At 43.5% G+C, this 11370-nt stretch overlaps 1 protein-coding gene across 1 annotated transcript; it reads left to right on the top strand.

Moving 5' to 3' along the window:
• The first annotated feature begins 1211 nt into the window (after positions 1 to 1211).
• Positions 1212 to 8448, top strand: LOC112116992 (60S ribosomal protein L8). The gene is made up of 6 exons (XM_024214792.2): positions 1212 to 1317; positions 1659 to 1802; positions 3666 to 3807; positions 4894 to 5112; positions 7815 to 7930; positions 8253 to 8448. The coding sequence occupies exons 2-6, from the start codon at positions 1665 to 1667 to the stop codon at positions 8409 to 8411; spliced, it is 774 nt and encodes a 257-aa protein (XP_024070560.1). The 5' UTR covers positions 1212 to 1317; positions 1659 to 1664; the 3' UTR covers positions 8412 to 8448.
• The last annotated feature ends 2922 nt before the right edge of the window (positions 8449 to 11370 follow it).

Raw genomic sequence — 11370 nt, 5'->3', positions numbered from 1 at the left:
CTACCTTTCAACACGCACTTGATCCAGCACCAGCCACTAGTAGTGGTTTGTTTATATAATCAGCTGATCTGAGAGGACATGTTCATCACGGTCTAATTTTGTGCCATCAGAACCGATATATTTTTATTAATATTTATGGACATTTTAAACGCTTTAATATGACAAAACCTGTATCAGTGAACCAAAAAAAAAAAAAAGTATTTTACCAAATAACTTCTCCTATTTGCTTAACGTTGCAGCTCTAAGCTGAGAGAGTGTGTCACATTCTGGTCTGATAGGGATGCGCATAAAAACAAGTTGCGAAACTTATCAAATGCCAAAAAATTAACAAGTGTCTAAATTTGAGGCCCCCTCTGAGCTTGAGGCCCAGGCCGAATGGCACTCCTGGGCCCCCCTCTGATTGGCCCAGCCCCCAGCTGCTTCAAAACTTGAGCAGTGCTGCGAATTCTGTGAACCACCTCACAAGGCCACTCACCCTATTTTGACCCAACTACCTCCGGCACGATGAAGGGGTCACAGGGCCAAACCTGAGCTGCATTGTGACACCCATGCAGCGGGTCTCAAGGCCACTCACTCTATTTTGACCTCCCCCATCAGGACAGAGGGACCAGGGGTCCATTCTTGAGTGCACAGTGGGGTGGCCACCATGGGGCCCCCTACAGCAGCCGACAGGCCTCGCTTAGCGACAGCCTCAAGCCCCGCTACAAGCGTGGGGAGCTGCAGGGAGCGCAGCCCCAGGGAGCCAAACAACAGGGGGTTTTTGCTGCGAGTTAGCCAGTGAAGAGCGGGTCCGATGTGGGCCCCACGTGAAACATTCCGGGGTACGCCTCTGGCCTTCTGCGGCCATTCAACTAACAGGTTTCAAAATGAAGTTAAACCGGCGCAACCCCGCGTGTAGACAAGCCCCGGGGCTCTGGAGGGGTCGCGAGGCTGGAGTCGAGCCTAGGAATGTGGGCGGGACGGTTACACTCTAGCGCGTCACTGCGGCGGTTGCTGATTTGCGCAGTCGCGCCACGCTGCAGAGCCCCGCTCCCGGGAGCGCTGCACTCACAGACACGCCCCTTCCCTCAGCATCACTGGGCCCAAGCACGAGCCCGGCCTACTCTCCCCTCCCCCCTTGAGAGGCGCGTGCGCCCCGCCCCTCATCCCCGGGCTTGGAGTTCTACTAGAAGCGAAGGCGATGGGACTACGTTACCCGGGAAGCCAAGCGGCATGACGTCACCGCGCACAGCCCGTTCCTTGCCCCGGAAGGGTTATTGCCGCCGTGACCCCCCGACCGTCCTTCCTTCTTCCTTTCTGAAGTAGGCACCGGCGGAGGTAGGAGCGAGGTGACGCCGCGGGAGCCGGGTCCATCCGGCCCCATCGGGGGAACCCCGGCCCCGGCGGCCCCGAGCCTTAACTCGGCCCTTCCCTGCGCCCTCGGGGGGGGTGGGGTTTGAACGGGTCGCGAGATCTCGGGCGGTGGGGTTGGGCGGGGGCCATAGGCCGAATCGCAGCCGGCTCCTGGGGCCTCCTCGCCTCGCGCCCGGTTCTCGGCCCGGCCCCCGAGGCGGGAAGGGCCAGCGCGGCGCTGGGGGGCGGCGGCGGCGGTTGGGGGCGGGTGGGTCGCGCGCACGGAGTCTCCAGTTTGTCGCGAGCCGGCTCCGTTCTCCCCTCAGCGCACCATGGGCCGCGTGATCCGGGGGCAGCGGAAGGGCGCCGGGTCTGTGTTCCGAGCCCACGTGAAGCACCGGAAGGGCCCCGCTAAGCTGAGGGCGATCGACTTCGCCGAGAGACACGGCTACATCAAGGGCATCGTAAAGGTGGGTCGGGGGCCTGGGCCCCGCTGCGGGCAGCGCCTCCCTCCGTGTCAGCCCCGGAGTCCGAGCAGGGCCGTGACTTGCTCGAGGTGGATTGATTTAAACTCGGTTTTAATCGCTAGTCAAGTCAGCAAGTTGCGGCCTAGTGCCGTTACTGTAATGCCGTTTTGTTTGGTCTGTTTGTAAAGCCCGTCCTTCGCAGCGGCCGAGAGAACCGTTAAAACGTGATTTGCAACTAAACATAAACATAACCGTCAGTACGATTTCCAGGGCAGCTAAGGCCAAACCTTCCTGGGAGCTCCTCTCATAGCATTGGAGAAGTAGCCGCTTTTTTCCAGGCTTTGAAACGCCAGCTTCATAAACTCTAAATTTTAAGAACAGAATTGTCATTCACTCCTGTTTTTGGATAAATTAGAGGAGGGAAATAAAGCGCTTATACACTTTCAATTCCCAGTCCCAACTTTGAACTAGTGGCAAATAGAGAATATTTTCTTCATCTAACTGAACAAACCAAAAGCAATTAAGGGAAAAACTTAAATGCACAACAAAGTACTTGCAGGTGGACGTCTGTAAATACCAGCATTCCCTCCCTTGTAAAGAATGAAAATATAGATATTTAATATGGTACCTGATGTTGACCTACTTATAAAACCTAAGTTGATATCAAAGTTAAAGATGAATTTGTCCCTGATTCTGTATAATTAAAGCTGTACCCCTTTAGTGTTCAAATTTGAGGGTTCATCAATGTAACATCTACACATTTTTTTAATCTACGCTGGCCCAGTGTCTCCCAGTAGGATGGTGCCAGAGCTGGAAGTAGAACCCACATTTGACTCCCAAGGGAACGTCTACACTTATGCTGGTGTAGTGCTTCAGCGTAGCCACTACAGGGATAGGTGGATGAAAGAATACTTCCATTGACCTAGTGCAGCCTACACAAGGAGTTAGGTTGCTTTAATGACATTGCTCATGGGGTATGGATTTTTTCACACCCCTTAGTGATATAGCTGGGTCAATCTAATTTTCTAGTGTATACGAGCATAGTCATGCTGCCTCCCACACACTAGCTGACTTTTTTTTTTACAATGAATTTCTCTAAGCTTCTTAGGAAAAAATACCACTTTTAGTTTGACACTTCAGATGGTTGTCATGTGAGAAGGGAGTTAGTCTGAAATCAATTTGAAAGCCTTTTAGAGGAATAGAACTTGTTAGGTGACACTGATTGCTGCTCAGAGGATGTGTCTGAACATCAAACAATCTAATTTTAGAATGGGTGCAACAAATTAGTGTGATACTGTTGGAGGAAAGGAGGGGCAGTCTAACAGTAGCAAACATACATCTACAAAAGCTAAATAAATTTGGAATTTAGCAGTTCTGAAACCCTAATAGAAGTGGGTTGTGAGGAGTTACGTGGAGAGCAGTTGGAGAAGTTTCTCTCTTTTTAAATGGTTCTCAAAATAGCTTTTTGGTAGGTCGCAATTAAAATATGCATAAGCATCTTATTAGTGTTAGTGAAAGCCAAATGTCTAACTTTGGAAGGTCTGCAGGCATTAAATAAGGGCACTAAGTGCAATTAGCATGAAGTTTATTTAACTGAGAACCGTTACAGCTAGGTTTTTGATTTGGCCATGTTGCAGAGGTGAACTTGATCTTAACTTAGAGTGATGGTTAAGTGAAAGACTGGGAGTGCATTTAAGTAAAGATTGGTACCATACTAACTTTTTGGAGGAGTTAGAATAATGTTAAACTACTTGTCTTAAGAGCTTGTTAGGTTTATAAACCTATTTGCTACAAGCTTATGCATTTATCACTAATCTGAATAAATGATGACATAGCTGTTTCTAAATATGCTTTTTATCACATCAGGATATCATTCATGATCCTGGCCGAGGTGCTCCCCTTGCCAAGGTTGCATTTCGTGATCCATACAGGTTTAAGAAAAGAACAGAGTTGTTCATTGCAGCTGAAGGTATTCATACTGGCCAATTTGTTTACTGTGGCAAGAAAGGTGAGTTAAGATTGCAGCTGGTCATGTTTAAGTGGCCTCCAGAGGCTTGTAGTTTAGACCAGTGGTTCTCAACCAGGGGTATATGTACCTCAGGGGGTATGCAGAGGTCTTCCAAGGAGTACATCTCTACTCATTTAGATATTTGCCTAGTTTTACAACAGGCTACATAAAAAGCACCAGCGAAGTCAGTACTAACTAACATTTCATATAGACAATGATTTTTTTTATACTGCTCTATATACTATACACTGAAATGTAAGTACAATATTTATATTCCAATTGGTGTTTTATAATTATATACAGTAGTAAAAATGAGAATAAGCAATTTTTCAGTGACAGTTATATTTTTATGCCTGATTGTGTAAGCGAGTAGTTTAAGTGAGGGGTAACTTGGGGGTATACAACTTGGGGGTATACAAGACAAATCAGACTCCTGAATAGGATACAATAGTCTGGAAAGGTTTAGAACCACTGGATTAGACTCATGATGCAATCTGACCTGCATGTCTGTCTTCCTGAGAATTTTACTGCATGTCCTGATAAACCCTAAATTTTCTAAAAGTAATGTTTAACGCACCGGCCTTCACTAGCTGTTTACAAACTACTGTTTTTATATGGAGCTGGAAACATTTCACCATCCAACAAATTTTGGATTGTGTAACTAACTACAAATTTATAATAAGCCAATACAAGATGCATTTGTTTTGTCCAGGCCTTTGACAAACTGTTCCTTAGAATCCCTTACATTTGACTGACTAGTTGCTCTAAAGTCACTCTGTTGTTGAAGGGGATGGGGGAGAGGAGAAGTGTACCCAGATAGCACCATGTTAGTTGCCATATAAATGCTCTAGTGATGTGTCAAAGATCTTCTATATTTCTGATTTGAGTCTGTTAATTGTACATGAAGATAGCTAGACATATTTCTGGATTTTTGAAGATTAGTTACGGTTCAAAAATTCCCTCTGGGGCATCTGGCATTGGCCACTGTCAGAAGACAGGATACTGGGCTTGATGGATCTTTGGTCTGACCTAGTATGGCCGTTATGATGTGCATCTACAGATAACTAAATTGATCTATTTTTTCAGCTCAGCTTAACATCGGAAATGTCCTACCTGTTGGCACTATGCCAGAAGGAACCATTGTCTGTTGCCTTGAAGAGAAGCCTGGTGACCGTGGTAAATTGGCCCGTGCTTCTGGAAACTATGCCACAGTTATCTCCCACAATCCTGAAACCAAGAAAACCAGAGTGAAGTTGCCTTCTGGTTCCAAGAAGGTGATCTCTTCTGCAAACAGAGCTGTTGTTGGTAAGTCACAAGTGACAGCGGTCAATTTGTGTATTGTATCTTAATGGTGTCCAAACTGTAGTGAAAGGTGTGGTAGCAAATAGGCTCATTTCTTAATACCTCAAACACTGGTGATCTAGGGTGTGGTGTGCTTTGTGGACTTACAACTTGAGCTTTGCGTCTTTGAAAGCTAACTACACACTTGGACCCAAAATCGCCTAATGTGATATAGGTGTATGTGTGACTAAATTCAGTGTGTACATGGGAGTTTAACATACTTTAATGTGGGTCTTACTGTACAAGTTGTTTGTATTATCATAAAGCCTAGAATCCCCACTATGCGAGGCATTATACAAAAGACATTCTCAGCCCCCAAAGAACTTACTGATTAAATATATGGGATAACATGTTGAGTTAGTGGGAACTGATGGTGTTGGATTTAAGATGTGTGTAGGCTTGGAAATAGAGTTCAAAAGTAGATGGTGATAAACTCCAGTTCCAGGGAGGTGGTATAACATGTGTGCAGAGAGCTGATCAGTTTATGAAAGGATGCAATTCTGCTACCCTTGCTTAGGAGACTTACAAGGAAAACTTCAGTTCTGTAGGAAACAGTATTGGTGTTCAAGAGGTGGCATGCATGCTTCCTTTTGAGTCAGTCTAAAGCCAGAGCCCCATCAGGGGGGTGGAGGTACTGCTATTGCAGGTGCTCTGTATTAGATGACATACACAGCAGATCCTGACCATATGATTACTAAATCTTGTGGTACTACTTGCAGAAGTTGGGATGGCTGCTGGGGTGTCCAGTCTAAAAGCTGAATTGAGTTAAAGCACTGTTTCTTAACCTGGGAGTCATGGGATGGGTTTAGGGAGTGGCAAGCAGGACAATTGCCTGGGGCATTGCAAAGCTAAGGCCTTGGCTACACTGGCAATTCACAGCGCTGCACTTGCTGCGCTCAGGGGTGTGAAAAAACACCCCCCCAAGCGCAGCGAGTGCAGCGCTGTAAAGTGCCACTAATCAGCGCCTGCAGCGCTGCACGCTCCCTCGCAGCGCTGCAAGCTATTCCCCTCAGAGGTGGAGTACTTGCAGCGCTGCGAGAGAGCTCTCGCAGTGCTGGCGGCGCGACTACACTCGTGCTTCACATGAGGATACAGTATTACTTGTCCTAAACTTTTTTTAAAAACCCAACATATCACATTTATTAGCAGCTTAACTTAAAATAATTAAAGAAAAACACACTAATTATTTCCCCATTAAACCCTTCCTGTTTTGTAAAATAGCAAATATTATTTGCTATTCTACATTTTCATCAACATGTGGAACTTGCTCTTTCTACATTTATCATGTTTTAGCATTTTAAAATGTCAGGCCAAATCCTGTAGTTTTTACTCAGCCAAAATTCCCATATCTTAGCTGAGTAAGAACTGAAGGATTTTAAAGAGACACTTAAAAATATATACAGTACAATAGAACATATAAAGGACAAACATTGGCCAGCTCCTTTTCCTATTGACATCAATTGCAAAAGTCAGATTCTCCTTTATGAGAGCATGATTGGGCCCTTATGCAGTATACTGAAAATACATTTCACTGTAAAATTCCAAGATTATCATTCTGTTTCACTCTGTAGCCTAGAATGTCCGTAGAGTCAGCTACTCAACTTCAGTGGCAGGTGCTGTGTGAAAATAGCAGAAAATTGTTTTTAAAACTTTGATGGTTTAGAATGAAACATGCCATCTTACCAATAACCAGTTTTTGGACTTCAGTAGCAAACTAGTTACTTCCCTGTACATTTCCTCTCTGCTGCAGTTGGGTAGGGTTGCTAATTTTGATTGAACATAGCCTGGAGGCTTCATCACATAATCTTTAATTTCTAGAGACTCCAGGAGAATCCTGGAGTGTTAGTAACCCTACATCTGGGGCACAGGGAGCTTTGACAACCACTGCATTTGTTAACACAAACACTGGTGGTATAGAATAAGGTCAGAAGCAATATAAAGAGACAGAATATGCAAATTATACAGGTTACTATAATTTTCATATGTAATGAATTAACTCTTAAGAAGCTGTTGCCAGAGTGCCAAGTCCAAGTTATGATGTGTTGAAGCTAAAACCCAGTAGACCGTAACTATTTCTCCTGATCTTTCAATGTGATGATTTGTGTTCTAACTGAAAGGTTGTCACATCTCATTGCTCCACTCAGCTGTGGAGGCATGGTACAAGCAATTCTGGGAAGTATAACCAATGATCTAGTATTCAGGACCATCTTATGTAATCTAGTCTCACTATTAAAAGGAGAAACGTTAGCAATTAAATAGAGATTGAAATTAAGAACTCTTCCTTTGCAGCCCACCTTCAATGTATACAGATACTAGAATGCCTGTTTGCAAGAACGTAGTTTCACACTATCTAACCTTCATGAAGCAATTCATACTCAATTTTGTCCTGGCTGCGAAATGCTTGTGTGGACACTTGTATATTTGACACTCACTTTTATAGATTAACTAGCTAGACAAGATTTCTAAACAGTTTAAAATCTGAAAATAGCAGTTCATTTTTTCCTTTCCTCCTTACTTCCCCTTAAATATCCCATCACTAACACAGCCATTTGCTAATCATTTTAGCCACAGACTTCACTGCATGAGTCAAAGCTTACAAAATATATGTGATGACCATAAAAGCTTAACACCCAACAAATTATTTTGTATTTTTAATTGAATTTCAGGTATTGTTGCTGGTGGAGGTCGTATTGACAAGCCTATCCTAAAGGCAGGTCGTGCCTATCACAAATACAAGGCAAAGCGAAATTGTTGGCCACGTGTCCGTGGTGTGGCTATGAATGTAAGTGTCTCAGCTTTCAAATGTCTGTCCTTCCATAGTTCACGCAAGGGCTTAACAGTTGTCATTCAGGATTCAATGATACTTTTGGCAAGAGCTGTTGAGTTGAGGCTATATAAACTGCCTAGAAAATGCACATATTGCTCTGCAGTTGTGAATATCTGCTTTAGTGCATGTGTGGTAAAATTATTCCTTTATATAAAGTAATGAGAGAATGTACAAGTTTTATTGCACACTTACCTTGATTTGTGTTTTAAGTTTAATTTATTTAACTTGGAACGTCCTTTTCTGTCTACATTTTTGACCTTGGTGACTTTCTTTATAGCCTGTAGAACATCCCTTTGGTGGTGGTAACCATCAGCATATTGGTAAGCCTTCAACCATCAGGAGAGATGCTCCAGCTGGTCGCAAAGTCGGTCTCATTGCTGCCCGTCGTACTGGTAGACTGCGTGGAACCAAGACCGTGCAGGAGAAGGAGAACTAATGTCTTTCAATACAGTTTACACAATAAAAGGCTTAAACCCCCCCCCCCCATACCTGTCTTGTGTAAACTTTATGAAGGAGTGATACCAGCTTCTTCAGACTCTATTAGCGAGGAAACTTTTGTAGTGTAAGGGTGGATTATAGAACTCTTGCCTTCATTGAAGGCATAAATGGGCCTTTAGTCGCAATCAAATAGTCTGAGACTAGGAATAAGTTTTAGAAACTGTTCAGATCAGATTCACTAAGGGATGAAGATGAGATTGAAGTTATCACCTAGTGTTAAGTGGGAGGTGGTAATGTAGTATGGTGGATGACCAAGTGAAGCCCTTGGAGAGGAAGGGGTGGCCTCTAGAGGAAGACATGAGTAAAGTGTGGATTAATAGGTGATGGTTCTCTTTCACACAAGCACTCAGAAGTTCTCTGTGGAGGAGAGTCTTCTTCAGGCACTATGTTCTAACTGAGAAGTATATTCAAGTAGTTTAAGGATGGCTTATGCACTAGACAATTTGAAGTAAACTTTGCAAAAGGGGAAGGTCAGGAAAGTCTATTTTGAAATCTTACCCCTGGCTTATAAAAACAGCATCTGCCCTATCTACAAAACAATGTCCTAGCTACAATTATATTTAGTGCTAGTACGCAGTAAGCAAGCTGCGATAATAAAGCCTTTTGTTAGGGAAGTTTAGTGACTAACCAGTACTACCTCATGATTGTCTGTCAATATATTAACTCCACACAGGTGAGTACCTGCTTGTCAAACTACACCAGAGCCTCCCTCATACACTCAGCGTTATGCATTAACATTACAATTTTTTGGAAAGGCAGCTAGCATGATGTTCTTCTTGAGAATACCTTACACTTCCCTCCCTGTAAAGAAAAGGGCGGCAGTTGCTGCCGCTAGGAGCCATGCTTGATCTTTGGGTGGGTAGGACAAAGGCAATAAGATGATTGCTCTCTCTGGGAACGTATAAGCTGTTGCATGAATCATGCACATACTATTTAGCTGGAAAAAAATTTCAGATGCTTGTGAACAAGTCCTATACCTTCTAACATTAGCCAAGGAGCTGCTGGGAAAAAAAAAAAAAGGTACTCTGCAGGCAGGACCTCTGCTAGGCATTACCTAAATCCCCACCTCTTCCATCAAGCAAGCATGGGGTGTGAAGCACTGAAAGAGCGCTCTCAATCAACTGATGTACAACTTACCCTCCACATTGCATTGGCAGGGCATAAGGCCTTTAATCTATAGCCAGCTGCAAGGTTAAATGCCTCTTATCAGAATTGGATACATTATATACATGTTAACTGTCTTCAGGAGGAGAGTGTCCTTGAAATCACATCAGCTGGTACAAGTCAAGGAAAGTCCTTGGTCAGCTGAACACAATTGAGAAATCAGCCCATTTTTCTGTATTTGCTGGGGCATATGCTTGCCAGTCGTAGTGAAGTCCATTGCTGGCACAGAATTCAAAGAGGAGTTCTGACCTCACTCTCTCACCCCATGAGTTATACAACATGCACATGGTTGTGTATGCTGGTTTATTTTTTGAAAAGGTAACAATACAGCTATGTTAGGGCTAGAGACCCAAAGAAAATAAGCAGTATGGTTTGTAAGAACTAAACTCATTTCAAACAATCACGTGATGCTACGTGTAGCATTTTTGGTGATGTAACAAGAAGTGCTGTTATCAAACCTCACATGAATTCAAATACACATTCAATTATTTAGCACTATACACTTTGGAATATAACTCTTCAAGAGGAATAGCAGGTTAAGGAGAGCAGCAACCACTGTTCTTTAAGGCCCATCTACATTTATTATGGTTTAATCCACTTTATACCAGCGTTCAATGTGCTGAACCACCAGTGGAGAGTGTTGTTAAAAATCAGAGTAATTTCCACAATACCTCACTTCAAAAATGTCTAAACCCCACAGCTTCAAACATGGGAAAGGCACTTTCTTCTGAACACTAACGCAAAGTTTAAAATATCAAAAAAAGCAAAACACAAAAACCTAATTGCCCCTCCTCCAGCTACCACTGAGCAAACAGGTACAAGTTTCAGACCATAATCTCAGTTATAAGAGCTAGCCTTCCCCCTGCCCCCCATGGTGGGTACCTCTAATTTGGTGTAAATTAAATACAAAGAAAATGTTAGCTTTCATTAAGGAATTAATGGGGAGGAGGTAAATTTCTAGCCCACTCCCTTAGAAATGTAAACTGATCAATACAAAAGTATCGCAGTGATCAGACCTAGACTTTTTTTTTTTTTTTAAGCACCCGCAGTACAGGGAGACAGTCTGTGCCTTACAGAATCTGAATCCTTCCCACGGTCAAACCATCACTAAGAGCACAAACAAGGCTCTACCACTCCTGTCTATCCTGGGCCACTCTGCATGTCCTTTAGATTAAATTCCCATTTAAAAATCATCTCCCCCAACTGCTAAAGGCAGCTTACTGCACAGTGGTGCAATCACACTAGAACAGTACTCAAACTTTTGTGCTGGTGACCCCTTTCACAGCAAGCCTCTGAGTGCGACCCCCTTATAAATTAAAAATACTTGTTTATATATTAAACATTATAAATGCTGGAAGCAAAGTGGGGTTTAGGATGGAAGCTAACAACTTGTGACCCCCCCCATGTAATAACCTCGGGACCCCCTGAGGGGTCCCAACCCCCAGTTTGAAAACCCCTGACCTAGACAGAAGTCTGTTACATTTGCAGGGATGAGGAAGGAAGAAAGGAAAGAAATACCGTTTCATAGGTTTATCTAGAAGTTAAGGCCAGCTCTGGTTGTAAGTGCCTGAAAGGTGCATTTATAATGGAAGTGCTATTTGATAACAGCCTCGGGTTTGACCTATCTAAAACAACTTTGGCTTAAGTTGTATTGTAGAGCAAATTTTTGGGAAAAATTATATACAAAGCAATTTAATTGGCCAGTCTTGTTGTGTATTGTCCATTATTATTGC

This window comes from Terrapene carolina, unplaced genomic scaffold (assembly GCF_002925995.2).
Source record: "Terrapene carolina triunguis isolate 2854851 unplaced genomic scaffold, T_m_triunguis-2.0 Scaffold24, whole genome shotgun sequence".
NCBI classification, from domain to species: domain Eukaryota; kingdom Metazoa; phylum Chordata; order Testudines; family Emydidae; genus Terrapene; species Terrapene triunguis.
Note: the sequence above shows the minus strand (reverse complement) of the source record. Positions and strands in the feature narration are given on the sequence as shown.

What these genes read in the sequence shown, in the direction of transcription:
- LOC112116992 (XM_024214792.2), top strand. Translation starts at nt 1,665, where the DNA reads ATGGGCCGCGTGATCCGGGGGCAGCGGAAGGGCGCCGGGTCTGTGTTC. An exon ending in ACATCAAGGGCATCGTAAAG is followed by an intron (nt 1,803 to 3,665) that starts GTGGGTCGGGGG and finishes TTATCACATCAG; the next exon opens with GATATCATTCATGATCCTGG. An exon ending in TGCAAACAGAGCTGTTGTTG is followed by an intron (nt 5,113 to 7,814) that starts GTAAGTCACAAG and finishes ATTGAATTTCAG; the next exon opens with GTATTGTTGCTGGTGGAGGT.